This window comes from Betta splendens, chromosome 16 (genome assembly GCF_900634795.4).
Source record: "Betta splendens chromosome 16, fBetSpl5.4, whole genome shotgun sequence".
Classification (NCBI taxonomy): Eukaryota; Metazoa; Chordata; class Actinopteri; order Anabantiformes; family Osphronemidae; genus Betta; species Betta splendens.
The window spans coordinates 4615575-4643096 of NC_040896.2; the positions used below are offsets into that span (position 1 = coordinate 4615575).

General features: G+C 41.6%; 1 protein-coding gene across 12 annotated transcripts in view; it reads left to right on the forward strand.

The window, feature by feature from the left end:
• The window catches only part of grik2 (glutamate receptor, ionotropic, kainate 2), a 291491-nt gene that overhangs the window by 77341 nt on the left and 186628 nt on the right, over positions 1–27522 (forward strand). For 11 of the 12 annotated variants that reach the window (XM_055503079.1, XM_055503080.1, XM_041067656.2 and 8 more), the window contains exons 3-4: positions 17014–17181; positions 18445–18702. The exons of the other annotated variant lie outside the window; for it this stretch is intronic. In XM_055503079.1, coding sequence (XP_055359054.1) covers positions 17014–17181; positions 18445–18702 — 426 coding nt within the window. The remainder of the gene's footprint in view (positions 1–17013; positions 17182–18444; positions 18703–27522) is intronic. 12 annotated transcript variants of the gene reach the window in all.

A 27522-nucleotide genomic window follows, 5' to 3' on the forward strand; every position in this document is an offset into this window, starting at 1 on the left:
GCATTTAACAATTTTGAAATTTACAAATACTGCATATAAAGCATTTACAGTCAGATGAATTGGTATAAAGTGTGAATAACCACAGACTCAAAAAGTCCTTAGCAGACTCCAAGGACCTCAGTCTCCTCAGCAGCCAACCATCTTTGGCCCCAAGTCCAGTCCAGTTTATGGTTTAGGTGAACACCCATGTACTTAAAACTGTCCACTGTCTCTAAGTCTAAGCCCTGGATGCTCACCAGTGTGTGATGTGGTGTGGTGTCCTCTTCTGGAAGTCAATTACCATCAGATAGAGATAGAGATATAGATATATAGATATTATATACACGTATACACAGTGGGAGCAGAGACTGTTAGTTAACAGGAGGCTGGTACACACACACACACACACACACACACACACACACACACACACACACACACACACACACACACACACACACGATCGTATGATCATAGTTAGACATACATACCTGAGCTGCTGTTCCTTAACTTTTTAAATCAATGAACATAAACCTACAACACAGTTAGGCGTGATGTAAGCAGCTGTAGATGCAGATAATAACCTGTTTGAGCCAGGTTTTTAGTGAGTCAGTTTTTGGCATAATCTCTAGTAAAAACATCAGTTTAAATATACCATATATCTGTCACGGATCAGAGCAGAGGGACCCAAACGCACAGCACACGGTTCTCGGTTGTGGAGTATTATTACAGCTCTTGGTCAGACAAGCAGAGGTTGGTACACTGAGTAGCAAGAGAAGGCAACAGTACAGACAGGGATTAGGCAATGGCATTCAGTCTCCAGGCAAGGTTCAATCACAAAGAAGATTCCAAAGATCCAAGGTCAGTACACAAAGGACTTACTTGACTGAATGCTGTAGATTAGACACGGGGACATGAGCTAACAATCTGGCAAAGCAAGGTGAGTGCTATAACTTACCAACTAATGACTGACTGAATGCAGGTGGTGAAGTCACATGACCGGATGAACAGGCTTGAACTAAGCAGAACAGAACAAAACTGTAAGTGTAAGTAACTGTAACTGTAAATACCAAAATAAAACAGGAAGTGGTGACACAACAAGACAGAAAATACCAAAATAAGACTGGAAACTAAACACAACACATGATCAAAATGCTGAACCCATGAAAACTTCACTTTAGGTATGTGTGTGTGTGTGTGTGTGTGTGTGCAAAGATCAAAAATCTTGCAAAGAACAATATCTGAATGAAACAATTTTGACTTTGTTTCTTAATAGTGTCTTACCAGACAAGGTGTGTTTGTCTAAAGACTTGTTTGATGAGTTCAGCTGCAGTCAACAATTACAATAACTCACGACCAAAGTGGCATGGCTTGTATCACTCTCTCTTATTCTTTTCCCAAAACATTTAGATTTTTGTAATCTGTACAACTTTTTCAGCATAAGTGTTTATATGTGTCACAGATTTGTTGGAGCAGAATCAATGAGTTTCTTCGTGTAGGACTCTACCATAGATCCTTCTAGCTGGAGTGTGCTCTGCTTTTTGCAATCCAAGAATCTGCTTACTCTCATTGTGGTTTGCTCATTGACATTTCTAGACATGGGTATTTCACAAAGGCTTTGACTGAGGAGAGATGCTGACATTTTTGTCTCCATGAGCACTTGACAATGGATGAGAAGCACTGACATTTGTGAAAGAGCACCGCTAAAATAATCTATTATGAAAAAGAGAGAAAAAATTACACATTAGATATTCATATCTGTACAGTAATAAGTGATTGTAGGAACTCAGATGAATGTGAAATAAAAAAGTCTACACTAAAAACTAGTTGCAAGTCTCAAGATGCTCACTGTGGGAAAGCATCATTCTTTTCCTTTAAACTTCCCTCAACTGCTGCAGACAGCTCCCTGATGTATATAAAGCCTTCTGCTGTTGATCTTGTATGAAAAAGGTACAAGCCGTTCTGCACACACAGACCATTGAATTATAATGACACCACTTTTGGAAACAAATTCACAAGTGCCTGCACAGGATTTGTACAGGTTCAGAGAAATGGAGAGACAGAGTTTAGAAGGAGCCAGAGTTGAATTAAAAATTTTCAACAATTAAATATTTCAAATACTGTTAGTGTGAATTATCGGAATGTTAAATTCCCTGGAAAGCTTAGAATTAATAAAAAAGAAAAATATAAATACATGTTGTTGTGGAAATTTGTAATAAAAGGCAGATAAGAGAGTTGTCTTTTGTGAAATTTATTGTAATAACAGAGAAAAATAAAAGATAATGGGAAAAGGAAATCAAAAGCCAGCTGGGGAGATAAGAACATACACCATGGAGGTATAATGCAAAGATCACACAATCCTCAATTTGCTTCTGCCTTTTACCTCTCTAGGGTGGAATGCCTGTGTAACCCAATCAAATTACATGCACCATCTCCTCCCTGTCGCTGTATGTGTGGAGATGTTTACATTCTCACATCATGAATGATTTGTTCATTTTATCAGCACTCTAACACTAGATAATACTGGGCTCATCATCATCAGCATCATCCTAGCGTTATTCCTGCTGTCACAGGGTCCCGCTCATTTGGTTCTGTCCAGGGCATGTTCTGCATTAGCAATCTTTTGTCACAATGGCACAATGGTGGAAGGACCCAAATGCACAGCGTGGCTTGGATAAACAAGTGTTTTAATAAGAATGTAGTCAGGCAGGTAATGGTCATACACAGGTTGGCAAAAAAAGGTCCGACAAGGAGTTGGCAAAGACGTGGTCAAAAACAGGCAGAGGTCAAACACACTAGACTGGGCTATCAGAGACTGGACTAGAATCAAGACGGTTTTACCAAACAGGGTCATGCACTGGAACTGGAGACTCGACAACGATGGAATGCTGGTCATGGGATGAACGCAGACAATCTGGCAAGGTAACAAGGCTAAGGTTGGTGTTTAAGTACTGGGCTGATGATGGCTAGATAGGTTGCAGGTGAGTTAATTGAAACCGGAAGTCAAGCTAGCTGAAACTAACAATGACTGGAAACAGGAAGTACTAAGAACATAAAACCGGAGATGAACAAAACCGTGATGTAAATGACTGAGGTTGTGACAGAACCCCCTCGTCTAGGACGGATTCCTAGACGGCCCAGGGAGGTCCGGGTGAGCTTGGTGGAACTCTTGGATAAGGCCGGGATCCGAAATGGCGGCCTTGGCGGGGACTGTTTAGCAGGGAACGGACAGTGTAGACTGGCCGGTACCAGTGGGCTTGACAGGAACGGCTTGATTTGGCTTACGTGGAAGGTAGGGTGAATCCTCATGGTCCTGGGAAGAGTGAATCTGACCGATGCGGGATTAATAATGCGTTCAATGGAAAATGGTCCGATGAATCTCTGTGACAGCTTACGTGACTGAGTTTTAATTTGCAGGTCCCGAGTAGATAACCAGACACGCTGGCCGACGGTGTAGGTAGGTGCTTGGGATCGATGTTGATCCGCCGATCATGAGCTGAGGGAACGATTATCTCTTTCTCCAGGGATGGAAAAAGAGGTGGTTGGTAGCCGTATGCGCACTGGAAGGGTGACATGCCGGTGGATGTGCATGGTAACATATTGTGTGCATACTCTACCCAGAGGAGCTGCTGGGACCACGTCGATGGGTTGGTTGATGCTACTGTAGGAGACAGTTGTTGATTTGTTCGTTCGGTTTGACCATTGGACTCAGAGTGATACCCGGAGGTCAGGCTGACCTGGGCCCCCAACAGATAGCAGAACTCATTCCAGAAACGTGACACGAACTGTGGACCTCGGTCAGACACGACATCTTTCGGGAACCCATGTAGCCGGAACACGTGCTCCAGGACTGCTTGGGCTGTCTGCTTGGCTGTGGGAAGCTTCGGGAGGGGTACAAAGTGGGTAAGTGTGGAAAATCGGTTATTACCGTAAGCACGACGGTGTTGCCTCTGGATGGCGGAAGTCCAGTCACGAAACCGGGAGCAAAGTGGGACCAAGGACAATGCTGGAGCAACCCAGGAGGTGGTCTATGTGAAGGCTTGTGGACTGAACAGACAGGACAGGCAGTTACATACTCTCGAACATCCTTTATCACTGACGGCCACCAGAACCGGCGGCCGATGACGAAGGCTGTCCGCTGGACCCCAGGGTGGCAACTGAAGGATGATGTGTGGGCCCAGTGGACAACCTTCCCCCGAAGCTCCGGAGGGACGAACAGCCGATTAGGTGGGCAAACTGGTGGAACTGGCAGGCCCCTTGTTGCTTCTTGGACTCGACTTTCTATGGACCATGTAACTTCCCCTACTAGGCACGATGCAGGGAGGATGGTGGTGGGTTCCGTGGCTTCGGACTCAGCCTCATGAATACGAGACAAGGCATCGGGCTTGGCATTTCTTGATCCGGGGCGATATGACAGGTGAAAGTTGAAACGGGCGAAGAATAGTGCCCAACGGGCTTGGCGAGAGTTCAGGCGTTTGGCGGTGTTTAGGTAGTCTTTTTGTGATCTGTGAATCAGATTTTTTTGTGATCCAGGACCACTTTGACAGCAAGAAGTTCCTTATTTCCGATGTTGTAGTTTTGCTCGGCAGGGGACAGTTTCCTGGACAAAAAAGCACAAGGATGTAATCGCCCATCTTTCATGGTTCGCTGGGACAGGACCGCTCCGACTCCAGAGTCTGAGGTGTCCACTTCCACCACAAACTGCCCACGAGGATCCGGCATCCGAAGAATGGGTGCTGTGGTGAAAGCTGCTTTGAGCCGCTGGAAGGTGGCCTCGGCCTCTGGTGACCACTGAAAAGTGACTCGGGATGAAGTTAGAGCGTGAAGAGGTGAAGCGATTGTGCTGAACCGATGAATAAAATGACGGTAGAAGTTAGCAAAACCAAGAAAACGTTTTACATCTCGGCGATACTGTGGTTGTGGCCAATTTGCTACGGCCTCGGTCTTGGCAGGGTCCATCTGGATACGCTTTATGCTTTAACATAAAGGTTGTGTTCCAGGAGTTTTTTCAGAACTTGACAGACGTGGCACTTGTGTTTGTCTTCGTCTCGGGAGAAAACTAAGATGTCATCCAAGTATACAAAAACAAAGACATTTATCATGGGACTCAGAATGACATTTACCATGGCTTGAAAGATTGCTGGAGGGTTGGTGAGGCCGAAAGGCATGACAAGATATTCATAATGTCCAGTAGGTGTGTTGAAAGCTGTCTTCCATTCGTCGCCTTCACGAATGCGGACCAGATGGTAGGCGTTTCGAAGGTCGAGCTTGGTGAATATCTTTGCGTTTACAGAGAGTTTGAAAGTCGATAAAAGCAAACTTAAGGGATAAGAGTCTCGTACCGTAAAGGCGTTCAGTCCCCGGTAATTGATGCATGGACGAAGTAAACCATCTTTCTTGCCGACACATGTACAAATCCACTGCCTATTAGGCAGTCCTCCAAAAGTGAGTTTTGACTGCTCCGTAGGCATGTTAGTGTTGAGCCTTTCTCACCCAGGATCTAAAACTCAGAAATGAGTTTTTGTTTTGTTTTTGTTCCTGCTCCATATTCCCAGTTCATAACTGAATTCTCTAAATTCTCATCTGACTTAGTTCTCAGCACAGATAAAGTCATGACTTTAACATTCATAGAGATGTTGACAGTAACTGTCTCAGCACTGCTTTTAACTAATCAATAGACACTATGGGTTTTACTAAGCATGTAAATTAACCTCCATCCTCGAAGTTGGAGCACCAGGTTTCTTTTAAAGCTGAAACCACGCTTGTTTCAATCTAGTCAACGACAGATGTCAATTCAATGAGTTACCAGTTATGAACAAAAATAACAACTTTCTTGTGATAAAACCAAATCAGTCTCTAATGCCGTGAATTCTTGTCGTGGTTCAGTGACCTCTGCTTAAATCCAAAGAACAAATAAATTCCTTTTAACGTATTATTATCTAACACTACTGGATATATGAATAACATAATATGAAATACTCAAATAAACAGAACAGAAAATGACAAACAATCAGAATGAGATGATCAGCAGTGAATGAATCAATGTGTGAAAGGACAACGAATGGTTAAGACCTAAGTGTGTGATGGCTTTGATCAAGCGAAAAGCATATTTGTTTCTAACCTGTACAAATTTAAGGGTAACTAATGAATTTGGAATGTTCAATGTTAGCGCTTTGAGAAACACCAGAATTCTCAGAGGATTAGAGATGTTTGTCTTGCCTTAGTTTGGAGCTGTAGGCCGCTGTTTAGTGTCTCCCGACCAGGTTCCGAGGGAGGTTGGAGACATACAGTAGAGTCTGAGTGGACCATGTTCTACCCCTCCATTGTCAACGCGGCCCTTCGTAGCTGCGAACGCAGGGTCTATGGCGCCTGTCGTAGTGGTAATCCCCGAACACGGTGGTGGACGCCGGAGGTAAGGGATGCCATCAAGCCTAAGAAGGAGTTCTATCAGGTCTGGTTTACCTGTGGGACTCCTGAGGCAGCTGATGGGTACCGACAGGCCAAGCCTGCTGCAGCCCGTGCTGTTGTGGAGGCAAAAACTTGTGCCTGGGAGGAGTTCGGAGAGGCCATGGGGGAGGACTATTGTTCGGCCTCAAAGAGATTCTGGCAAACTGTTCGACGCCTTAGGAGGAGGAAGCAGTCCTTCATCAACTCTGTTTTCAGTGGCGGTGGGGAGCTGATGACCCTGGGGATGTAATCGGACGGTGGATGGACTACTTTACAACCAGAGCAGGAGCTTGGGTTGCATTGCCGGTAGTAAGTCGGACCTGTTCCTGGTGCATGTTGGACTTCAGCAGGGCTGCCCTTCGTCCCCGGTTCTGTTCATTATTTTTATGGACAGAATTTCTAGGTGCAGCCAGTAGGGGGTCTGGTTTGGGGACCACAAGACTGCGTCTCTGCTTTTTGCAGATGATGTTGTCCTGATGACATCATCAGGCCAGAACCTCCAGCGTGCTCTGGGGTGGTTTGCAGCTGAGTGTAAAGCGGCTGGGATGAGAATCAGTTCCTCCAAATCTTAAATCATGGTTCTTGACCGTAAAAATGTGGCTTGCTCTCTCCAGGTTGGAGGAGGGTTTCTGCCCCAAGTGAAGAAGTTCAAGTATCTTGGGGTCTTGTTCACAAGTGGGGGAAGGAAGGTGCGTTAGATTGACAAACGTCTACCAGTCCATCGTGGTGAAGAGTGAGCTGAGCTGAAAAGCAAAGCTCTCAATTTACCAGTCAATATACGTTCCTACTGCCACCTATGGTCATAACCGTGAGGGCAAGAACACGGATACAGACAAACGACGAAATGAGCTTCCTCCATAGAGTGGCTAGGCACTCACTTAGCGATAAGGTGAGGAGCTCTGTCACCCAGGAGTAGCTCGGAGTAGAGTTGCTGCTCCTCAACATCGAGAGGAGCCAATTGAGGTAGCTCAAGCATCTGGTTCGGATGCCTCCTGGACGCGTCCCTGGGGAGGTGGGCATGTCCCACTGGATAAGCAGTTGAAAATGGATGGAATTAACTCTCCACTTGTCTTTTAGACACAATCCCAACCAGATTAATCAAAGACTACCTTTAATCAGCTTGTCCATATTAAATCAAATCAACCAATCTTTACATATAGGCTATGTATCACAGGCTTTTAAGGTGCCTGTGGTCATACCTTTATTGAGAAACCTACTCTGGACCTTGCAGAACTAGCCCATTTCAAATTTACACTTTATTTCTAAAATTCTTGAAAATAATCGTGGCTAAAGGGGGTTAGGGATAACCTGTCTGAAGATTTTCAATCAGGATTTGGAAAGCATCAAAGCACAGAAACGGCTCTCTCTCTTAGAGAGTCACTAATGATCTTCTCTTAACTTCAGACAATGGTCTAGTTTCTGTCCTTGTCCTATTAGATCTTAGTGCTGCATTTGATACAACTGATCATAACATTCTATTACAGAAATTAGAACGTAGCATTGTAATTAAAGGAACCGCACTGGGATGGTTTACATCAATTTTGTTGAACAAATTCCTACATATGCACAAAGATTAGCTTTTGAGTACCACATGGTTCTGTGCTTAGTCCAGTACTATTGAGGACCCACATGCACAGCATAGACACAATCCAGTAAGCTCAAGGGTTTTAATCAAGGTCTCCAGGTCAAAACACAGGCAAGGTTGGGTACACAGGTGGTCGAAGGGCGAAGGCACAGAGGGAGCAGGCAAAAGCAGAGTCTCAGAAACAGCAGGCAGGCAGGCAACAAGGTAAGCAGATAGGCTACGGTACAGACTGAGATGATCAAGCAGACATACGGTAAATGCTGCAATGAGGTACAAGACACACAAGGAACACATACACAACGATCTGGCGGAAAGCTACGATGAGTACTGGTGATTAAACACCCTGGTGATTAACAGACTGATGACAGCTGTGACCGGAAGTATAGACTAAGCTAAGCATGGGGTAACAGAAACCGAATGTACATACAAAGTAAAACAGAAATCAATGACAAAAACCACAGATCATAACACTAGGTCATATTCTTAGGAAGCATTCTAAAAATTGTCCATTGTTATGCAGACGATACTCAGCTATATATGTCTTTGGAACCAAATGAAATCAATCAACAAGTCAAAGTTCAAAGTTGTTTAAAAGACATCAAATCTGTGATGTCCCAAAACTTCCTTCAACTAAATTCAGACAAAACTGAAATTCTTATCGTTGGTCCTAGAAATCAAAGAAAGATACTATTATGTCAGATAGCCTCCCTGGATGACATAAGATTAGCTTCAGATTCTATTGTGAGGAACCATGGTGTCATCTTTGACCAGGATCTCACTTTCACATCATAAATTAAACAAATCTTTAGAACCACCTAGTTTCATCTTAGAAATATAGCTAAAAGTGGAAGCATCCTCTATCAGAGTTATGCAGAGAAACTAATCTATGCATTTGTTACCTCTAGGCTGGACTACTATAACTCCTTACTCGTAGGATGTGCTAACAGCTCCTTAAAAAGCCTTAAGCCTTAAGCCTTAAGCACTTAATGATAAAGCTCCTTCTTATCTTAAAGACCTCATAGTTCCTAATGTTCCCAGCAGAATGCTTCGTTCTCAGAGCGCTGGACTACTTGTGGTTCCAAGAGTCTTTAAATATAGAATGGGAGGCAGAGCTTTTAGCTACCAAGCTCCTCTCTTGTGTAACCAGCTCCCTGTTCAGGTTTGAGAAGCTGGCACAATCTCCACCTTTAAGATCAGACTTAAAAAAATCCTTTTTAATAAAGCTTATAGTTACAGATAGTTTAGATCACTGGCAATGATTGTTAGTCACAGGAACCATCTCTTATTTGAGCTGCAATAGACATAGGTTGCTAGGGGATTTAATTTATACACTGAGCTCCTCTGTTTCCTTCTATCTCTTCTATCCATTCACCTTCCATTTGTGTTCCATGTTTAACTAACCTTGTCTCTTTCGCTCCATTAGTTGTGCTTCTCCCCCGCTCTCTCACTCTCCCCCACTCTGTATCATCGGACTCAGAGCTATGTGTCTGTGTTAGGCAGCTCCGAATCCAACTATCCTGCCTGTGTCCAGTCCCTGGTATAACTATCCTGCCTGTGTCCAGTCCCTGGTCCAACCATCCTGCCTGTGCTCTGTTGCTGCTTGTTTGTTGTTGCTGTGCTTTTCTCTCTCTCTGTCTATCCCCTCACCCAAACCGGTCAAGGTATACAGCCTGCTTCTGCTGGAGGTTTCTTCCTTGTTAGAGAGGGAGTTTTTCCTCTCCACTGTCAAATTGTAATTAAAGGCTTGCTATATGTGGGATTTGTTAAGTTTAGTTGTGTAAGGTGTTAAACCTTATGTTGTAAAGTGCCTTGAGATAACCTTGTTGTGATTTGGTGCTAAAATTTAATTGAATTGAATCTTCAGAAAGCACTATTATTTACTGTTGTTGTAAGTTCTTTTATCTTCCAAAACCAACTTGACTTTTTAATATGCTTTATTAACACCAATGTATTAGTGCAAATTGAGTGAGGCTGCTGCGGGGATTCCCTTCATGAAAGTGCGATTTGACACTAGGACTACAGTAAAAAAGAGATTTTTGTTCAGTAATCAAGTCTTACATACAAAAAAAATCTTTTTCTAATTTCTATCTATGTGCAGTGAGTGAGTGAGGTTACATGAAGGGGAAGCAGGGACGAGCTCAAAAAGCAATGAGGATGGCAGGTTTGGAGCAGTCTGGATTCTGGGGAGGATGATGATAATGAGGATGATGGGAAATTGTGTCTGGGGAGGTGAGATAGATTATCCGGATGATGTGGTTATGTTTAGGTGACTACAACAAGCACAAACACTATAAACAGTCCACGAAGTGTCTTAATTATTACCCTAGCATTACCCTAACTCTCAAACTAACAAATTAGTCAATCATACGTGAACCAATGCACTTTCAGATACATTGTCGCACCTACACTACTCGCTTGATTTCATTCGTGGGGAGGGTAGGTCTCCGGCCCATGCTGCCCATGTGGCCCTAGGCAGGGACCGCAGCTCCTCCCGAGCCCCACCCAACTCCCCCAACACGGGAGAAGCAGAGGGCAGTGGAAAAGGCACCCCAGAACCCTGCAACCCAGCTTGGACGTCAGTGTGTGAAACTAAAGTGCACTGAAGGTGGGTGACACCTCCAGGAGCACGACCACTGGCTGACGGTGTGTCCCCCGGACAGTGACCCCCCCCCCCCCCCCCAAATGTCGTTTAGCAGTTAAAACTGGGTGGTAATCTCTCCTCCAGGGCCAGTGGGCGAGGCCACAACTGGCCTCAGCCACAGGCCCCAGTGAAAGAGCCCACCCCTGGCCCTAAATGTATGTGTCTGTGGCTAAGTATGAGGAACTTTGGGAGATCGCCAATTCTCAGAGGGGTCCAGCAGACAGAGCTATCCATGTGAAGGCTCCGTCCACTGGCCCCCCCGGAGGGAGCCCCCAGATTCCTGAACGAGTGTGTATGACTAATGCAATTAAAACTGCAGAGCATCCCACTTGAAAGGGACTGGGGCTACCGGGAAAACCACTTCCCGGTAGCCCTGGTCCCTCCATCAGCAGGACACCCCTTGCAGACCTAAGTGGATGAATGTGGAGAAATGTAGTTATGAAGCAGAGCACCAGGGTCCGCAGAGCCAGGTTCCTGACTGGCTCTGCTACCCATCCCACCGCCCCCCACAACCCCCAGCCAGGAAGAGACAGCCGAGACCCAGGGACCGCAGAAGTACTGCCCAGGCACCACATGCAGCACAGCCAGAGCCATTCTCACCCTTCTTTCACACTTACCAATTCTCTCGCTCAAGTATGCCCATGCTCACCCCGTGTAGTGCTACAATCAAACCTACAAACATACTCTGCGGTTGTGTATTGAGGGCCAACCTCCGCCCAGGGCACAATGAAGGTCGTATCCCGAGTAGTCCGCCAACCCCCCCCCAACAGGTCAGAGCAGTTACCAGAGGACGTCGGACTGCTAGGGCAGGCAGCGCCCCATCCACCAGGAGCAGCGCCCCAGGGGAGAGACACCCCTCCGGGCACAGACAGGCACCCCTGGAGGGACTTCCCCGGACACAGGTCACCCAGGTCTCCCACCCCTAGGTCCGCCCCTCGCACACTGGCAGGGAGGCCCGCCTCCGCTCCCCGGAGACAGACACACGCCAACCCTCGAAATGGCCCTACTCCGGCACAGGACTGCCGGTCTCAGCAGCCACCACACCCCCGCCGCAGGGAACCCATGCAGCCAGCCCAGAATCCACCAGTCCCGTTGTCCCGGTTCCTTAGGTAGGCAGGCACCCCCAACCACCAGTCACACCCCCACCACTGCGCCAGACATGACGCAGCACCCGAGCTCCACGCATCCTTAACTGGAAATGGAATCAATCAGAGTATAGTTTTGGTCATTGATTTGATGAAGCAGACAATGTAATCTAACAAGCTGTTCAGGTACTGAGTAATGCTTAATTTATTTTTAGTTTTCCAGTTCATAAGGATGATTTTCTTTGCAACACAGAGGGCAGAAAGAAGTGTGTGTGTGTGATGAGTTTGTCTATACATCAAGCCCACTTAGATCTCCTAGAAGACAAAGTGCAGGGGCCGCTGGGATTGGACATCTTAACTGGGTTGAAAGGTGTTCACATACTCTTTGCCAAAATTGCTGCACAGGTGAACATGACCAGAATGCATGTAGGAATCTATCTGCTGCGTTATCTACACAGTGAGGGCAAATATTTGAGTTTGTGAAACCCATTTGGAACATCCTTTGTCCTGTATAGTGAGTTCTTTGAAGAAATTTATATTGTATTAGTTGTAAATTTGTATTTTTTGTCATTCTGAATAAATTAGAACATATATTATTTCAGAACGTGTAATTAGTGGTGATATTGAGATCAGCTTCCCATTTAGAGATCGGAAGACTCACTGTCTGATCTACATTGGAAATTAAGATATAGATTTTGGATACTGTCCTTTTCCCTGATATATCAATAAATCGCTCTATTACTGGTGGTGGTTGCATGTGGATGGGAGTATTCTTACTTTTTGCATTAAGTATTGACTTTAGTTGTTGGTATTCTAAGAAATTGGCACTAGTTATTTCATAGTGGGACACTAATTCTTCAAAAGAGGTAAACTTCTCTTGTGAAAACATGTTTCAGATGTGTTACCCCTTTGATATGCCAAGTTGGAAAGTGTATTGCCTTTTTGGTTTGTATGATGTCTGGATTGTTCCAGAGAGGTGTGTTTTGGCAAAGAGTAAGCGAAGAGGCACTAATTTTAAGAAAATCCCACCAGGCTGTCAGAGATGCTTTAATGCTAATTCTCTAGTAACAATTATGATGTTTGATTTTGGTGCTGATAAAGGGCAGATCTGCAACTTTAATATTTCCACAAAATGTTTGTTCAATGTCTATCCAGGAGGAGTCTGCTGGCATGGGTTTTATCCATTTGTGGACATGGTTCAGTCTATTGGCAAGAAAATAGTGGTGGAAGTTAGGTAGTTCTAGGCCGCCGCAGCGTCTGGATTTTTGAAGAGTTTTTAAACTAATTCGTGGTGGCTTGGTTTTCCACAAAAACTGTGAGATGTAGGAGTCTAATGTCTTAAACCACGCCTGGGCTGGCTGAGTTGGAATCATTGAAAATATGTAATTAATTTTTGGCAGGATCATCATTTTTATGGTGGCAATTCTTCCCATAAGTGAAATGGGTAAGGACTGCCATCTTTTGAGGTTGGCTTCTATTTGTTTTAATAATGGATTGTAGTTTAGATCAATAAGCTCTGATAGCCTAGACGACAATTCAATGCCCAAGTATTTAATGTTTCCTGAATGGAGTGTGGTGGAGGAGATGTTAGTCACCTTAAGGTTAAGTGGTAGCACTATAGATTTGGTCCAGTTAATAGAGTATTCTGAAAGTCTTGTGCACTGATACACACAGAGACGAGAACAATATAGCACAACTGAGAGCCAACCAGTTTTTACTTGGCCAAGGGGAGCTCGCCTGAGATCTTAGTGTTGTATGCGCTTCACTCAGACACCACCAACTCCACGAACTTCCCCAAAGCACAACATTTTATTGAAGCTTGTACACACCTTCATCATCACATCATTGGTGAACTTGTTAACATGCGGAAACACATACGTTAGGCATAGCAATACTCCTCCAAAACCTCTTGTGGTTTTGAACACCTACGCATGAATAGGAGCACAGAGCAAATGTGACCAAATTGTTCTTCATATATGACAATACTTGGAAACCTGTGGTTAGGAGTCTGTGCACCTGTCAATGTGGTTATAAGGCACAGCAAATGCAAACCATAAATGGAAAATGTAAACAAGGTTAAATGATACATAAAAAGATAAATAAATATAAATGAAATGAATATAAATGATTACATGGGTTAAATGATATAGAATAAACAACAAAGATAAATGAGATTAATAATAGATGAAAATATATTTTCTCCAACATCCTGAGAATTCATCTATGAGGCTAATAGTTGTAGGAAGACACATCTGTGGCTCCAGGAGAAGAAGTAACACTTCGTCAGCATATGAACTTATTTTATGATTTACTGATTTGGTCGATATTCCAGTAATTCCTTCATGCTATCTTATTGCTGCGGCTAGAGGTTAAATAAATATTGCAAATAATGATGGGGAAAGTGGGCAGCCCTGTCTTGTCCCTCTATGCAGATTAAACCTTGGTGAGATCTGGTGGTTTGTACTGACTGCGGCGTTTGTTGAGCTGTATAATATTTGGATCCAGTCTATAAATGATTTCCCAGTGCCAAATTTGTGCAGAGTGGCTAAAAGGAACTTCCAGTTTACTCTATCGAAAGCTTTTTCTGCATCTAAGGAGACGATGGCTGACTCTAGTTTATTGGTGGTGACATAATCAATTAAGTTGATTAATCTGTTCATATTGTTTGTTGACTGTCTACCTTTAATGAAGCCTGTTTGATCAGAGTGAATTATATATGGAGTGATTTTTTCTAATCTTCTAGCAAGGTCTTTACACACTATTTTTAGATCTACATTTATTAGTGAAAATGGTCTATAACTCGATGGGAGTGTAGGGTCTTTTCCTGGTTTTTGGAGCAGGCTTATGAAGGCAGAATTCATATTTGTGGGTAATGAATGCTGTTGTTTACTTTCAACTACCATTTTGTAAAATCTGGGTGCCAGCATGGACCAGAACTCCTTATAAAATTCAGTTGGGAATCCATGTGGTCCTGGAACTTTTTTATTGGGCATCACTTGCAGAGCTTCATGTAGTTCTGCCAAAGATAACAATGAGTCTAGAGTTGTGGATTGTTCTTCCTTTAGCTTTGGTAGTTCTAGTTTATTCAGAAACTCCTCTTTGTCTAAGGTGGATGGATATATTTGGGACGTATTTAACTATTGGTAAAGGTTTTTAAAGGTATCATTTATTTCATGGGGATCACAAGTAATATTCCCTTATTAGTTATTGAATGGATGATTTGTTTCTATTTATTATTTTTTAATTGGTTAGCTAAAAATTTACCACATTTGTTAACATGGTCAAAGTTCTCCCAGCGTAATTGATCTGATCTGAAACTGAGTTTGCAATCAATTATATTGTTTAATTTCAGCTTTAGATTCCTTAGGTCTTCTAGGATTCTATCATTGGTTGGTGAGGCAGCATATTTAATCTCTAGAGATTTTATTAAACCAATTACTTGACATAAACTAGCACTCACACAAACACATTTGTAGTCAGCAGCTTGACATCCATACAGTAGTGAGATAAACAACAGAGCATGAAACTAAGCTGACAAGGAGATCTGGCATGAAATACTGGTGAGAGTCAAGGAGGCCTTCAATGAAACCTATGACCGATGCAGGTGCTGACTATTTTAAATATTAGTTTGAGATTTCCATTTTTTTTTTCGTTCCTTTTCTTCGTGAGCAACCAATCACAAAGCCTTATGAAATTAAGGCCTATCGCACTATGTGAGTCTGTCTTTTAGTCCAATGAGAATTGTTTGGTACTGAATGCTGCTGTGCTTTTCAAAGTAAGAGAGAGGTCTTCAAGCCTTTGCATGCTGGGAACATAATGTTTTTATGTTCTGTTGCTTAGCTCCCAGGCAATCTTCAGGTGTGCAGGACTATTGCAATCTGTGGATTATTTCAGTTAAAGACTGGCAGGCTATGTTTGATTTTAAAAAGGAAGCTAATGTGTGTTTGACTACTTGAGAGCAAAGTACTTACTACTTTAGTATCATTAAGACAAAAAATAAGCCAAATATCCTCAGTTGAAAGATTTTGTCTCCCTTCCTTTACTTCTTTTTTTCATATCCCATTTTTATGCTTAATTTACATAGTCTGCATGCATGACAGCAAGAGGCCTTCTCAATGACTTAAGGGGGTACTGTCTAAGGAGCTCAGTATGAATACACATTAACAGTGATTCACCTTTTTGCTGTAATTCATCTTCAAATATTTTCAGCAGAACCACAAAGATTCCCAGCAGGAAAATGACATCTCCTGTATGTGAATGGACTCATTCCAAATACTCAGCTTCCCAATTATAGTACATCCTGCTTAACTGATGCTTATTAATTTCTTCAAACTCATTATGGCATGCAAAATAGGGCTCTCCCATGAGATAAATACTAATGAAAGCAGAAACTTTTGATGGTGCTGCTGCTGTCATAGGTCTTTCTCTTGGTGTTTGTTTTAAGCTTGAGCACTCTAAAAAATATTAAAAAATATATTATTCCCCTGAAAAAAAGATATATTTAAAGAGTCTGCTGGTGAAATCACTATGAGGGAGCACTGATCAGAATCAGCCTGTCTTGTGGTAATCACCTTTGACAGGATAGACTTGCAGTACTTGCAGTATATTATATGGATTATATCTAGAGTTAAGAAGGATTCTACTACTCTAGTAGTGCTTGAATTTGGAGTAAATAAAGCATGGAGCCAGGAATCTTTCTGACTGACACTGAGCCAGCAGGGCCAGGCCATAGGGCTAACCTGAACAAAACATTTCAATCACACAATGTGTGTGTGTGTGTGTGTGTGTGTGTGTGTGTGTGTGTGTGTGTGTGTGTGTGTGTGTGTGTGTGTGTGTGTGTGTGTGTGTGTGTGTGTGTGTGTGTGTGTGTGTGTGTGTGTGTGTAAGACACAGCACTTTTATCATCTGCCTAAATGTTTGACCCTAAGAGCATAGATAGGAGCAGAGCTTAGCTAGGCTAATAGAAGTAGCTGAAGTTATAGCTAAGGATCAAAGAGAATACCTGCGCCCCAATACGCTGCACAGCTCCAGGCAGCTATACGCTAAAAGCACATTCAATACAATGAGGACTTAGTTGCCTACCAGCTGAAAGCTACATCAGAGTACCTTAATATTTTTCATTGCTTTAACAGTGTTCACATGCCATATTTTAAGTTAGCTTTTCCTTTACTGTTGATATGAGTTCCTCTCTTTACTCTATGTATTAATGCTAATACAGCTCATCCTTCAGCTACAGTATGATCATTTATTCATCAATTGTCATTTTTCTTTCACAGGGGGGATATTTGAGTCCATTGAAAGTGGCCCATCAGGTGCTGAGGAGCTAGCCTTTAAATTTGCTTTAAACACAATTAACAGGAACAGAACCCTGCTGCCAAACACTACACTCACCTACGACATCCAAAGGATAAACATCTATGACAGCTTTGAAGCCTCTAGAAAAGGTATTTATGTGTTTGTTATTGTAAATTGTGCATGTGTGCGTGAATCAGCACATAGAGTGTGCTTGTGCCATAACTGCTTTGCATTGTAAATAAAGTCCCTGTTCATGGATTGCAAGCTGCAGCGACTCAGATTGTGACAATTATAATTAGGCAAGGGGAAAATGGCTGAGCACTTCAAACATAAACAGAGAGAATTGATTGGTTCCAAGGAATGACTCAGCAGCTTTAATTCAAAGACCAGTTTGGCCCCGAGAGACAGCCAATAAAGTGCCATAATCTATCAGTTTTTGTATGCGTCAGGCTGACATTTCAGGTGTCTTATCAATTACGGGCCATTATATCCTGTCTCAGTGATCCTGCCAACTCCCTTATATCACATAAGGCCATTAGACTGTGTAGTGAAGTGTGTATCAAGCTGTACAGCTGTTTGTACTTTATGACTAACAATTTGTTTTTTTTACCAAACCATGCAGATTGCCAATGCATGATATACAGTGTGGCTTAACTAAAATAGCATGAATGAGCCTATGCTTCATAATAAACATTTATATTTCCCGTCATACCAAAGGTGTTTGGTACACTTCTTGCTTTCACATTGTTATCTTTGTATTTAAATGCATAGACTATTTGTATTACTAAATATTTACATTTTGTGGTATTTATTTAATATTGTGTTTGCATTTGTTTCCTGTGTAAGGGCTGCACCTGCTGTTATTCTTTAGATTTAAATCAAACAAAGTTATCCAAAAACCATGTAGTGTTTAAATGAATATGTTGGTTTCCTTTCATTATGTGTGGCTCTTGGCCCTTATCTACTGAAAGAAGGAAATGTAATTTAATCAACATTAAGTTATTAGGAGAGACAAGGTTGTCTCTTAGGGGCCTGGGTTTACCTGAATCCTCAAGATTTTGTATACAACTGTCCATATTAGCACCACCTGTCCCCCAGGCTTTCCTCACTATCTGCAGAATAGCCTTAATTTTTTGTCTATTCCTTGTCACCTAAGTTGTGACAAATGTGACAAATGCATTGAGTATTTAGGGGAGTGACAGGAAGTATATTTGAATTCGAGTCAAGAGTGCGAGTGTTTATAAATAAACAACACAGGGCTGAGTTATGTGTTTTGTCCATGGGACAGATCTGATACAGGAAATGGAGTCAGATTGGGAACCGCAAGGGGAAAACAGACAATATGCTAAATGAACTATTATTTATCATGACCATATGCTCCAGGTTGTAATTAGATGTTTTTCCCCCTCTAGCCTGTGACCAGCTTTCTCTGGGGGTGGCAGCCATTTTTGGACCATCTCACAGTTCTTCGGCCAATGCTGTTCAGTCCATTTGCAATGCCCTGGGAGTGCCACACATCCAAACCAAGTGGAAGCACCAGGTGTCAGACAACAGAGATGTCTTCTATGTCAGCCTTTATCCAGATTTCTCCTCCCTCAGCCGTGCCATATTGGATCTGGTTCACTTCTTTAAGTGGAAAACAGTGACTGTTGTTTATGATGACAGCACAGGTAAAACAGGAAACATTCCCCTTACTTTTAACAATAGTTATTTACTAAATCTAATTGAGAGACCAATGAAAAACCTAGGGATGAAGCTACTGTATACTGTATGTATATAGAAATTACCACATCAATCTGCAAATCTGTACTTTAGCAGTGTTTCTGCTCATGGTTTAACAACAGCTTTGGTGTTTTTGTCAGCATTGATTATTTAAAATAAAAAAGCCAAAGACCTAAATTTAAATTTAAATTTAAATTTGACAAATCTCTTCAATTGGCACAAAAGCATGATAGAGGTTTGAAGCGATCTTACCAAGAATGATTAAAAATGAATATGTAAATAGAAATCATGTTAATAGTCAAAGATTTGAGGTGAATAGTGTCAGACAGAGCTTTACCTATTTGTGTACCGCTGGTGAATTAGACCTATAAACATGTGTCTCGTGAATATTGGTAAGTCAATACAGTGTGAGAAAAGAGGGAAAGCAGCACATGTCTGTGGGGGAAATACATTTGAGAAAGTGAAAAAAAGGTTTATGAGCCTAAAATGAAAAGCTTAAATCTCTTAGCGGAGATACTGCTGGAGGATCTACTGAGAATGTTTGTCTACAGTGTTGTTCAGGTCTGGCTGCCAGATACAAGTTTTAGTTGTACTGTAGCTGAGCCCTGAAACCTGTTCATGACCATGCTCAGTTTTGTGCTAATTTGATAATACCCTCTTTTTGACCAGGTTCTTTAAAGACTGCCACCTGCACCTGAGAGATGGAGGGTTTAAGAATGCATATTTAAACTACCGTATATTGATGGTGCTAAGTTAAAGACAGACAAAGTAATCTTAGGGAAGGGGTGAGCCTCATTATCTGTGCAATGTTAGCTAGAACTTTGAGGATAGGCTTTCCATCTGGCTCCGTTCTTAGTGAGCATATGTCTACAGCTGCTGAGTGCAATAAACAGAAATACATTTTAATAGATATACAAAATAAAAATAAAGGAGACTGAATAAGATAAAGTGTGTTAAATGACAGATTATCTCTATATTAACCTCGAGAGAATCATGTGACATTGCTGTATTAGTAAATAAAGTAATTAGGCTCCAATTTATTGTAACACCACACTTTTTGGGTGTCTTAAATTTATATCTTTGTTAGTTTTAACTTTGGTCAGTTGAACTTAAGATTGAAGAATGAAGGGAACAAGGAAAGACAAACAGTTTTCCTCTGGGATAATACAATTTGGGACAGTTCAATAAGAAGCATTAGCGAGACCTACAGAAACAGAGGAGAGAGATCAAGAAAGTAGAGTACAAACACTTCAATTAGCTTTGCATCCAAGAGCAGGAAAGTGAGGGCACAGCATCACAGCTTTGGTCAGGTACTAAAGCATATGCTGAAGTTAATGTTTTTGTATCAGAATGACGTCATACCAGCTGTGCATCCTGTGGTACAGTAACAGATTCAAAATTAGTAAATTTGCCTTTTTGTACAGGGACGCAGATCCTGTTGAAACCTTTGTTAATGCAGTCCAGGTCACTCAGTAACAAAAAAGACAGCAGGCTGGGTACATGTACCATATGTCAGGGTAAAAGTATGTGCCAGCCTCTAGAAGGCTGCCAGGCTTCCCACAGCTCCATCCAACAGACACACTGGTGCCAGAGAACTGGGATTTTGTCTGGATCACAGTATTGCTGACCACCGTGTTTATTATTCAGACCAGAACAACTTTCAATTTGGGCATATGCTGGATTACAAAATAATTAACGGATGATTTCGTCAAACCCAAATTTACTGGACTGCACTTTCCTGTTCCTCTGGCTAGAGGCTCAAAGAGTTCTCCAGGTCTACCACACTTAATTGTATTCACAGTGCTGTCGATACCATAACTTTAAACTGCATTTTATGGTTGATTTGAACACTAAGTAAAATTCATTTTACTTAGTAATTTTGTTTTTGTGACAAAACAAATTGGACAGAACTCTAATTTACAAAATTAAATAAACTGTTAGTGATTAGCATTACATTTGTTTTTAATTTACAGTACCCAGTTACTTATAAAAATGTAGGCCTACATTTTTTTTAACAGTTTACAGTAATTTTTTAGGTATTAGATATATGTCATGAACATAAACCTTTTTCTTTAACTGTGTAAAATTAAATCAAGCTACAGTTCTCGTTCGTCGGTTTTGATTGCGTAAATTATTTCTATTAGCTGAACACTGTAATAAGAGAAAGAATATTTGAGAGATTTTTTTTATAACTTTCTTCGTAATGAGAAGTTTACATACATTCCTCAGTATTTATTTGGTAGCATTTTCTTTGCAAGACTGCATGACTTGGGTCACGCGTTTTAGGTATCTTTCTACAAGCTTATAATTTTTTGCTTATTTATGCTTCTCTTGTTTTGTTAATTATATAAGTGTATATAAACCTGTACATAAGCACCATGCAGCCGGTGCTTCTGAAAGTCAAACTGGAGGAGGCCGGTGTGGACCTTCATCTGATGGAGTGGATTATGGACTACCTCACAAACAGACCACAGTTTGCGAGAGCCAGTGACTGTGTGTCTGACACACTGCTGTCCGCAGTGGTAGTGCTGTGGACTGCTGTCCACAGAACTACCTCCTGATCAATGCTCCTACTCCTTCCCCCCCTCCAACATCTCTGCTCTCTCCAAGCCTTCCTCCTGCTTTATGCTTTAGTACCTGACCAAAGCTGTGATGCTGTGCCCTCACTTTCCTGCTCTTGGATGCAAAGCTAATTGAAGTGTTTGTACTCTACTTTCTTGATCTCTCTCCTCTGTTTCTGTAGGTCTCGCTAATGCTTCTTATTGAACTGTCCCAAATTGTATTATCCCAGAGGAAAACTGTTTGTCTGCTCCGTCCATGCTTCTCACATGCTAGCTGTTTCCTTTGGCTTGCCTGCTTTTTTTTCTACCCAAGCTCCGACTTGCTCCCTGTTCTCTCAGCTGTAGTTACAACATAATGACGTCACGTGACGAGGTTGCGGCACTGTTGTGGGCGCTACTGGTGGTCCTGCAAATATCCGTCCAATCCAAATGCAATATAGTATTATCTTAATATTTTTTTATATATATACACTGGTGGCTCAGTGCGTACAACGATTTGGAAAGCGGGGTCCTGTTCAAACCCAGCAAAAACTCCCTTCACCCTCCGCAGGTGGTCTCATCCACTTTCCAAGCTCGGGTCCTCTACCAGAGGCCAGGGAGCTTGACGGTTCTGCGCAGTATCCTTGCTGTTCCCAGGACTGCACTTTTCTGGACTGAGATGTCGGATGTATTTCCAGGGATCTGTTGTAGCCACTCCTCCAGGTTGGGGGTCACTCCGATTACCACAGGCACCACTGTGGCCTTCACCTTCCAAGGTTTCTCCAGTTCTTCTCTAAGCCCTTGGTATTTCTCCAGTTTCTCATGCTCCTTTTTCCTGATCTTGCCATCGCTTGGTATTGCCACCTTGGTTATGGCGTTCCATGTATGCTTTACCTGCCAGCATCTTACACCCTGCAGTTATGTGCTGGACCGTCTCAGGGACCTCTTTGCACACCACCTTGCACACCACTACACCTTGGGTCTTTTCTGGTGTGGTAGATCTGGGCCTCTATGGCTCTGTTGCTCAGGGCCTGCTCCTGTGCAGCCAGGATGAGTGCCTCTGTGCTGTCCTTCAGCCCAGCCCTATGTTCCGGTGGTACATCCCGTGTGTGGGCTTGTCCTCCCATGATGGTCACTCTTCCAGCATCTCATCCTCTGTTCTCCACTGCCTGAGACATTCACTCAGCATGTCATCTGTCTGGGCCTTATCCTTGATGTACTTATGGGTCTTGGATGTTTCATCCTGGATAGTGACTCTCACGCTCTCACTAGTCCTCGGCCTCCTTCCTTGCGACTAGCATACAGTCTCAGGGTGCTGGATTTGGGGTGCGCGATCCCACGTACGGGATTAAGCAGAAAGAAAGAAAGATGGATGGATGGAAGGATGGTTTCATCCAGATGATATATTTTAATATATCACATCGCTAAGGTGTCAGTATTTGCTAATTACATTTACACCTGCAAATTATTTTTCATTCCTAAAGAAACTTCAGCACTTATTTAAACTTTACTAAGTGGACATAGGTGAATCACTATGGGGTTAATAGTGCCTTGATTTTATGTCTTGGAGAAAGGAAATTAGTCTGTCTCAAACTGCAAACAGCTTTGACATTGGATGATTTGATATCAAGGGCAGATAGTGTGTTTGGTGGATACCAAGTGCAGGCACTGAGGACAATCAGAAATCAGATCAAAGTCCTCCAAGAGGTTTAAGGAGTATTAATATTAGTATAATATTTCTTTCAAATCTTTTGTTCCTTTCTTTTAGTGCAAGGAGTGGTTGTCTAAGTCAGTGCAACAGAACACATACAGTATGTTACCCTATCGTTTTTATGGGTGCTCACCCCGACCACCTTTCTGTATTTCTGTTGTTTTAGAAATGTGAGCTGGAAACAACCTCTTTCTGTGCTATTTGTCCCCTGAGAGGAGAGCAAATAAGCAAATCAATAATTATAATGGGAGTCCTCTAATGGCTTTACAATGGCAAAACTGAGATGGCAGGAGCAGCTGTTTTAGCTCTTCATAACATCCTTACAACTACCTGGGACACTGCTACTGCTGCCGCAATTGGATTCGGCCATAATGGCTACTACAGATATAAACAAATAAATCAATTAAAAAAACTCTACTTTCTGCTATAATGTATTAGTTTCTCACATCATCACCTACAGATGCTGCTGTTTCAGATTAAATAGCTCTTATATTTCTTGTTTCACATAAAAAAATGATATACAGTGTCACCTTTTATGGATATGGCATGTTTAGAGGTTAAGCAAATCTAAAAGTGAAAGGAAATAAATAAAAGTACTGTATAAAAATTAGCAATTAGCAACATGCGTTTTCAAGTAATTGCAATATTACATCGCAGTTTTTAATTGGAGTTGTAGAGCCATTAATCAAAATGTACTACAGGATAAATATGTTTGTTCTTTTTTATTTATATAATTAAAGATCTTAATAGTAAGCCAGAGGGAATCATAGAGATTGTCAGGCTGAGAAGTAGGCCTAATTAACGCACACTCACAACTGTCACTCCACAAATCTGAGTTTGTCTCCACAGAGAGCATGTCACAGCCAATTCATTTGTATTTTAAACAATCTGGCTGTCAGCATTGTCCGTAACAAGGATGTTCAAGTCTGGTTCTTAATGGTCACTGTCTTTCTGTTTTTATCTACAGCATGTCTTTGCAGTTTATAGTTTTTATTATTGAAAAAAATAATAGTTTTGTTAAAAAACTATTATTAGGTTGTAGTTAAGTAAAATGTTCTTTTTGGCTATTTAGTTTAGACATGTCATTCTTAGTAGTTGAGGGCTTTTAATGGTGCAGATACAAAGATTAATCGCAAAGAAGTACTAAATGTACTCAGTACATGTCTGTTTCATGCTATTTTCAAAATGAAGAAGTCCAGACTTATCCTTATCTACAGTTTTATATATAGCACTGAGAGGTACTGTACTTTCAATTATATTTTATTGTGGATTCAAGTATTGGACAGAATGCTTGCTGCTACCTGGATAAAAACATCAGGCAATCAATATTATCTCACTTTCTGTTTATAGGCTTGTTTCTATGATAGCCACATCTTGGGGCTTACCCTGAGGTGGCGGATGAAAACAAATTGCTTGTTAACTGTATCTTATCTAGCTAATTTTTTTCTTCTCTGCTACATCTGTACAGATGGAGCGGCAAATTTTTCGTTGCCTCGTTGCTGCAGGATTTCACACTGATCTTGTCATGACATTAGCATGACTTAGGTATCATTCCACCAAGCCCCCCTACACCAGTCATGACCCCCCACTGTGATGTACTTAATGCGTGGCATCCTTGTTAACGCCCCCTAAACCTTTTTTACGAAATGACCTGCAATTGCACATTCATGCACCAAGTGGAGCAGTGATGTGTAATGCAGGCCGATGGGCAGATTGGAAGTGCATGAGGTTTGTGTACTATATATTATATATATATGTATATATGTAGTTTATAACTGAACTTAAAGTTATTTATGTCTAAGCAAGAAGTAGAAAATTACAGCTGTTATGAATCCAATGCCCTTAGTCAAACATTCAGTCAACATCCACGTGAATATTTTATGTATTACTGTATTGTAATGTTTAGCTCTAAATTTACTGGCATTTTTTGACAACTGACAAAGACCAAAAGCTTCCTCAGTCGGAGGGAAGTTCCATATTATCCTCCAGTTTGGCTTCACTTCACACTTGCAAAGAACTGGCTCGTTACGTGAACAAAAGACACAAAAGTGAGTAGTTGTGATGAACCATCCCCCCAGAAAGAAGGACACCAGACTGAAAGAGTTGACATGACTCAACTTCAACACAACTTCACCTGAGCCATAAAAACCAGATATATTTGTAAAGTGCTTAAAAAGAAAATTCTTCATGGAGCCATAACTTTAAAGGTTCCACTCAAATCAAGGCTCTGTTAACATAATGCTGTATGAAGGAATTTAGTTACTGGCCATACAGTAAGTCTGCCTCAGAGGACCAACAGCCTGGTGGTTAAGGCACAGAAGCTCCCAGCTAGAGACTCCTGGTGTAAACTTGCCTCTGGTGTCTTTTGTTTACCACACAAATTCAAGTGACACAAAATACAGAGATCTGCATACATATGTGTTATGAGTTATGCCAGCTGATATTCTTTCAGTTCCGTGTCATTTCAGTCACCTTTTACTGCCAAATGTCACTGCAATCGGCTGATTGTGACTGCTCAATCATTTTCAAGTTAACTTACAGACTATTCTTAAAGCAGAAACATTACCAAAAGTGCAGGAACCTTCAGTCTGAGTAAAGTTAGGCACTGTCCTCTATTTACAATAGGCTTCACTTCACACCTGTGAAGAACTGGCTCATCAGTTGAACAAAGGACTGTGAGAAGGTGTGAAGACCATGTCCCCCATGAAGGACATATCATGTAGAAGCTCCTTGAGAAACATTTCTGCTCTAAAAGAATGTAGTGACCCAACTTTCAGACAACTTGGTTTAGAAAATGGTCAAATGAACTGGACGTTTATAAAATCTGTGAATAAAACTTGTTAAAAAGAAAGTGTTAAGTCTATGGCTTTAGGATATAAAAGTTTCTTATTTTAAACCACCAACTAACAAAAACAGTTTAATTAAAAACTGTGGGTGAGAAGTTGTGTGCTTTAACCACTAGGCTCTTATAAGTGATGGATGGATGAAGTAGTTCACAAATGTATCTGGTTACATCAGGTAACAGCACTGCAGGACTCTGGTGCTTTGGGGAGAAGGGGGTGGTGTGAAACCAGTCCAACTGGTGCTGTGGATTGGTCGTTCTGTCTGAAAAGAGGCTCTCTATTGTTATGGTTATCTAAGCTTGATTAGAACATTAAAATGTTCTTTTTTAATTTAAAACAGCTCCTGAAGCAGGCAGACTGGCACGCACTACATTCAAGTGAATAAGAATAATATATAGAATGAGAATTTATTAATTTCATTTGTGAAGTCCAACTCAACCTAATACAGCCAGTAACTGATAAACCTCCAGAAGGTAGTTTGGCAGCTGTGGCAGCGTGAGCTGCCGATGCTTATCTATGATTAAAAAAAAAGTTAGTACAACCTTCAATTCTGAAATGAAGTCAACTTTTCAAGTTTTCTCAACTTTTTAGTTCACTGTTTAGACAGACTATTGTCTGTCTGTCTGTTTGTCTGTATGCCCTAGCAAACAGTGTAGAACTGACATTATCAGATCTATGTCCTGTTCTCAGAACTGTGCCTATACTTGCTGTTTGAACCTAACTCTACGGGTCAGATACTAAAGCTCCATCTTTTGGTTTTACCCTGGAATTGCGTCTTTGGTGCTAAAATGGGGGTGGCCTCATTAACATTTTTAATACCTTCCCCAGACAGACCAAGGAGGGGGGCTGCTGACAGTCGGCTGATGAGGGTGTGATAAGTGTGTGATCAGCGTCAGAAAGGTGACTGACAGTCGACTGAAATCAGCGAAAATGAACCGCTCCATCTGTATTAAGACTCTAAAACTAAATACAATAATATACTTGTACAGTAGGTATGTTTTCATTGAACTTTTTATACTCCTCGTCATTCTTACTGAGCCCATCGTCAGTATGAAAGGTCATCTTGACAGCATGTTCACTAACAGTAATATAAATGGGTGCCCTATGTAATTCCAAAGTGCTCATTTGAGAGAGACACAGTAATGTTTAAGAGCTATGAATAAGCTAGTCTGATATTTAAGGGTTGGCACATCTAACCTTTCTTACATCCTAGTGGGAGATTAATGGAAATCAGTAGTTTAGCATAAGTAACAGTCAATCAACAGTGCAGCAGTGGATAGTGTAAATGATGTTACCAGTCAGATTAATAGCAGTTGTACAAGGATCGATATCAGTAGCATTAATACCGAAAAACATTCAGTATTATTACCAGTAAAGAAACAGGAGTTTATTACCTTTTTAAGAATGTTATTGCAGGCAGTATGTAGTAGAAGCCATATTGTTTTCTGTAGTATGAGCCATTGTTACCGCAAGTATAGTGAGGTCAGAATTCAAATAGAACTGCATTTAGGAACTAGATAAATTATTTCCATAGGAAAACATAAAAAGGTATAACAGTGATAACATAAAACATAAGATATTAATTGCAGAACATAAGTCATAAATATAATATATACATATACATATAATAACTGCATAGAATCAGAAAGAAAAAAATTCACCATTACAGTTCCC